The sequence below is a fragment of the Atta cephalotes genome (genome assembly GCF_000143395.1).
Source record: "Atta cephalotes unplaced genomic scaffold scaffold00059, whole genome shotgun sequence".
Taxonomy (NCBI): Eukaryota; Metazoa; Arthropoda; class Insecta; order Hymenoptera; family Formicidae; genus Atta; species Atta cephalotes.
This window is the reverse complement of record NW_012130123.1, coordinates 893,110-899,240: the sequence shown is the minus strand read 5'-3', so window position 1 is coordinate 899,240 and position 6,131 is coordinate 893,110. Positions and strand designations below refer to the sequence as shown.

The 6,131-nt window shown below is 35.1% G+C and overlaps 1 protein-coding gene across 1 annotated transcript in view; it reads right to left on the bottom strand.

Moving 5' to 3' along the window:
* The window catches only part of LOC105623597 (growth factor receptor-bound protein 7-like), a 58,691-nt gene extending 52,738 nt beyond the window's left edge, over nt 1-5,953 (bottom strand). Inside the window, exons 1-2 of the mRNA XM_012204985.1 lie at nt 5,931-5,953; nt 5,022-5,181 (exon numbers count right to left, since the gene is read on the bottom strand). Coding sequence (XP_012060375.1) covers nt 5,022-5,181; nt 5,931-5,953 — 183 coding nt within the window. The remainder of the gene's footprint in view (nt 1-5,021; nt 5,182-5,930) is intronic.
* Nucleotides 5,954-6,131: the final 178 nt, after the last annotated feature.

Here is a 6,131-nt window from a genome sequence, read left to right as displayed (position 1 = left end):
TACTACTCTCTCTCTCTCTCTCTCTCTCTCTCTCTCTCTCTCTCTCTCTCTCTCTCTCTCTCTCTCTCTTCCCCCCCCCTCTCTCTCGGACAGAGAATTTTTTCTCATTTTTTCATACGAAGCTCCCCTTGGTCAAATTAAAATTCTGCCGCTTCGCTAGTGCGGATAATTAAATATTTGTTGTATGGACGCGCATTCGTGTAATAAAATTTTGCGCCGTAGTCACACTCGATGTTCGAAGTTATTGAACAAGCGTTGTTGAAATGATCTCGAAACGTCTAGCTGTCATCGAACGTAGAGATTTCTCTTGACATTTAGAGCTCTTTCATTTAAAATTACATTTAAAAAGTATTTCATATTTTTGAGACTATTATAGATTTAAAATATAATTTATTTTATTTTTATTAATGATATTTATACTTTAAGAGATATTTACGAAATTACAAAGATTAAAGAATAATTCATTACGACATGACCACTTAAATTCTAACACAAACTCTGCATTCATATATATATATATATATATATATATATATATATATATAAATATATATAAATATATATAAATAATATCAAAGCAATAAATCTAAAGATGATTTTATTTTCATCGCTTCATTGATTTAATGAGCAAACGGCTTATTTCTTGATCTAAAATAGCATTTCATTGTGACAATTGAATTTCTACTGCACTTAATTTCTAGATATCTCCTCGGGCTAAGAAAAAGTATTAGTAAGGACTTTGAATTGAACACACAGACTCCACCAACAACACGCCGGTTACCCCACGCCGTATCCAAGAGTGTTATAGCGATTAAAAACAGCGACGTGCGCGAAATCGAGGTCATCCGCCGACTAATCTTTTTCTTTTTTATTTTTTATTTTTCTTTTTCTTTTTCTTTTACGTCTCGCAGTGCGAGACGTGCACCGGTAGACAGTGAAACGTGATGTAATTCGCAAGTTCCACTGTGCGGAGTACTTCGACTGCATCAATGTCTATAATTTTGTGGCAAATTAAAGAGCCGTATAAAAAAATAAGAAAAAGAATTATAAAAGAAAGCACACTATATGTAAATATGTAAATACGAAGGTTCGTTACTACATTAATGGTCTTCGAAAAAAACCACCGATCCTTGCATGACAACATGATTGCACATGCGAAATACGTAGAAATGAAATACGAGAAAACTGTGAAAAAAATAGAAGTACAAAAAAATTAAAATTAATAATTCGTTTTGTTCTCAATTTCCAAAGTTAAATTAACGATCGATTAACAAGTCAATGACAATTTATTAACGACTAGATAATAATCTAACTTTCGAAATTTCTCAATGAGAAAACTTTCACAGCTTTCGAAAGCCACTGCTTACAATCTTTTGAAAAACTTCCTATAAGAAAATTTTATAAAAAGTCAAAGAAATAAATGACTTCTCGGAGTTCATTAAATGAGAGACAAGTTATGTCACCGGACAATATCTTTACCTCCATTAATTTTATTCGCGTTACTTGCTTATCGCGCGCTAACTGTAATTTGAAGTTAAACAGAATTTAGAAAAAAACGAAAAAAGCAAACTTCCGGAGTCTGTTTCTTATCTCCGTTTTTTATTAGCGATAACAAGAACATCATCAATCTTCAAGAATGAAATAAAAAAGAAAAAATGTGAGATAAAGAAAAAAAATGTGTAAAAAATAAATTTTATTCACGTTGCTTATCACATACTAACTATAATTTGAAGTTAAACAGAATTTAGAAAAAAAAAGAAAAAAGCAAACCTTCCGAGTCTGTCTCTTAACTTCGTTTTGTTATTATATTAGCAAATAAGAACATTATCGATCTTCAAGAATAAAATAAAAAAGGAAAAAATGGGAGAAAGAAAAGAATGTATGTAAAAAAGAGACAGACTAAATCCAAGAATGCGCGTAATACAATAATTATATCAAAATTAATTAATTTTGATATAATTAATTTGGATAAAAATTAAGAAAGAAAAAAGAGAAAGAAGGAAGGAGAATTGGATTAAGGAAACGAGCGAGGGCACGCTGGACACGAGTCATGAGTCCCGATTGTGAAAACCGGTAGCTAAATCGTCCTCCTCACCTCCTCGCGCTCGAGGATTCTCGAACGACAGTAGTGAAACTCAATGTACGCGGTTCGCGAGCAAGTCGGTCAAATTAGACAACAGCGACAGTGATTCTCAAAGTAAAATGACATCTTCAAAATGAATGTTGACAAAATGAATGTTTCAGAATATTAATTAGCCGCTAATTGTAGTAAATTTGATTTTCGTTGCTATAATATAATAGGAGGAGTATAATAGGAGATAGTGCACTTCCTTGCCAATTGTCGCATTTTTATTTTTACAAGGAAGAATCATTAATTCCGCGTGTTTTTAACATTGTACTTATGGTTCAAATTACAATGCTTTTTGTTGCGCTCGATAAATGCCGAATCAAAATTTGTCGAACGCGCAAAATTAAATTCACCGAATCAGATCGCGCGATTTCTCAGAAAGTCCTGAGCTGCATCAAAGGCGCTGTAATGACGATGTGCCTGTATAGCAACGGATCGCTGTTTGTCCCACGAGAAGTGGATCATCCGAGAGTTAAGTTTGGATTTATGCGAGTTAATACATTTTGGCGCGGCTTCAAGCGACTTCCAGCGATGGCAAGGTGAATCACGGCAGTGCTCCTCGAAGTACGTTAATAAACGTCCTAGTCCTTAATCACATCAGCAAATGAAGGCCGCATTCTAACTCGCATTTTTATCTCGTTTGGAGATACTCCAATTTATTAACTTTCAGAAATCTGTCATATTTTGCAATTACAACTCTCTAGAAAATTTCCATTCATAAATACTATTATATACAATAATTTAATAGCGTAGTTGCATTTAAATTTAACAATAACGTTTAACGATGTATGACACACTCACGCAAAATGTCTTTATTTTTCCTGACCTACATTAAAACTTCCTCCCTGAATATTAACTCTTAGAGGACGGGAGTCTATTTTTAAATTCTCGCAATTTCTCCTTGAGTAAGATTTGTTATATTCACTGTATTTCATTGTATTTCTTGCCTCAAAATATGAGTGTTTCAGTATCACTATAATAGCTTTCCCGTCTGTAAAGGTTAAAATATAAAAAATTTATATAAGATTTAATTCCAAGAATATAAATTGTAGGATAAATACAAATGTTTGAAAACATATAAGATAGAACGATTTAAAATATTTCCCAGAAAATAAAAGAATATTCCTCTTCAAATAATAAAACTCTCTTGGATTAAATAAATTCAAGAGATAAACGTAACTTTTGCAGAAGCATGAACAATTAAACTGATCGAAGGCGCTCGTCCCAATAACAATGAGATTACGCAGCGCGAAGGAAAGTGGTAGTCATTGGTGATTATTCTTTTCATGGAATCGATGGTAGAAGCTGCGGTGATTAATCGAAGCTTGAAAAAAAGAGCAAGAGGTAGAAAGAGGTAGAAAGAGAAAAAGAGTATACAGAAACGAAAAGGCGAAGAGAGAAAAAGGAAGACAAAAGCGGGTAATAAACTACCCCGAAGGAACGACGTACCGCGCGCGTCCGACTAAAGACCCGGCGAAACAAGTCCAATGATCACTGGAAAACGATAAAAAGGACGAAACTCCAACAGTGTGTTTCTGCGTTCATAAAAAGAATTGTGATCGTCTGTACCACTTTATCCACAATCACGGAATAAATCTTTTTCGGCTGTCTTTACAATTCCCACAAAGGAAACATTCACATGTCGTGTTAAATCAATTAAATATTCTATTCTATTAATTAATGCTACATTAATTACGGGAAATAAGCTCTTTAAAAAGCAACGAAATAATCTGCGCAAATGCATATATCTGCGTAAGGAATAACAAAATAGTATGAATATAAAGCAATATTTACCGCAAACAATAAGTAAATAATATTTAATAAATTTATAATGAAAATAAATTTATGACGTTTTTGTAAGCTCACATATTCGATTTGCTTCATTGAATTTATCATAAATTGCAAGATGATCCTTTTCAAAGAAGAGATTAAATTATCTCAAATATCTTGATGATACGTATGTTTATATATAAATTCCAGGATACATAATAGAATAATGTAATATGAAAACAATTAAACACGTCTCTCGTTATAACAATTCTAACAGAAAATATATTAATTGAAAAAAGTTTCTTAAATAGATATTTTAAAAAGCTCTCTCTATTTCTCTTATATTCCTTTTAACAGAATCTAAATTTCACATAACTTCTTAAGAAACAGTCCGAAACTTTTTCTCGGTATCGATCCTAGGTTTGGAGAACTTCGAAACGAGGGAAAGAGTCCGTGCGTTAAGAGCGAATTGCCCAGAAGATGCGGAAGAGTTCCTACACACATACGCAAGAAGAAGAGTGAAAAAGAGGAGCCAGGAGCCGGGGTGAGAGCATCGGTGTACGCGCGCGCAGCGATAAATTTCCGGAAAATTTATTATCCGACCAAGTATAATTCAGCCGACCTATCGTGATGTGCGAACGCGAACCTCGCGAGAGCGTTCCAACGTCGGTCGTGAAAAATGGCCGAACGATTTCAACGGCCGCGATGGACATCGGACAGAGAGAAACTACGCGATGCTGGCGGTGATGGTGATGGCGATAAAGGTGTGGTGTGTAGTCTACCTTCAAGGTAGCTTCACGGAAGAAAAGCGGGGGGAACCTCCCCATATACGTGGCGCACGTACGTAAGAAAAGCCGGGTTGTTCTTCCCGTAACTTAAGGAGCTACGACCTCGTTTCTGTCACATGCGACTTCGTATTTCACGCCCTCCGGCGGAAAAGGAGAAGGAAGGAACGAGCCGTGAAATCGGCGAGAGAGGAAAGTTGCGAGGATATGGCAGTAAGAAAGAAGAGACGGTCGATAAGATACGAGTAGTTTCGCGATAGAGAACGCGAACGAGAAGAGAAATAAAGAAGTTTATTATGCCCAGCTAGTACGACATGAGCAGAAGAGAGATGACTCACGATGTTACTCTCGAAAGTCTTGTCGTTATCATCGTTATCATCGTTATCATCGTTATCGTCGTCGGTCTCGGACCATCCTAGCAGGATAGGTCGGTACCAATATCCACGGTTTACTACATAACGACTATGACGTTCTCGTTCGCGCTCGCCACCGGAGTATCTGAAAAACACGATACTTTCGTGCGAATATACGTTATAGATTGACAGAGACATGTCCGTGTCGAATTGATAAAATCACCGTTTTCTGATACGAAAAATGAGATATCGATTGAATGCAATGCTGAATGACAGAATCAACGATTTTATTGAAATATCTAAAAATTTAGCTAGATATAGATCTGATATAATTTTATTTGGATCAAAATAATTATAAAATTTAAATTGGTTGTCAGAATATTAAAATTTTTTGCAGCATTTTCATTCAATATTCTACATAATTATTTTGATAGTCCAAACAAAATTATACTTCCAGATTTATATTTAACTCCAGATTTAAATTTTTAGATACAGCGACAAAAATTATTTTTTCCGTAAAAAAAAATGGCGTTATATTATTGCTACAGTATTTTCAGATATCTTCGTTATAAAACGTCAACTTTATTATACTAATGTTTATTTACACACACCGTTATTCATCAAATATTGTAGTTTTATTTAAAAAAGTTCACATTGATTCAATTCATTTGATTTTTTTTGCATATAAGTGCATAGTAGCATAAAGTTAACTTTATAATTTTCACGTTGTCACCGAAAAACAAGATTAATCATAGAAGACAAGAAGAAATCCCTAAAATATCTGAAGTACTTTTCAGTCATTCTAGACAGAGGATGCTCCGTCTCGGCTCGTTGCATCCGCGCCTGGCAACAGGGCGCGTATGCATGTGCAGTGCGTAACCGACGATAACGAACTTGTGAGCATAATAAGGCGCCATCATATAGAGGATCGAGACTATTTGTACAACACAAAACGTGCCGCGTAAGCGGATTGTGTTCCATATTGCGCTCGTTGGCAAGAATCGACGAAAAGTGATTCGATCGAGCGGCACGAAACAGAGTGACGTGCGCACAATGCGTCGCGGCTGATACACACACACACACACACACACACAC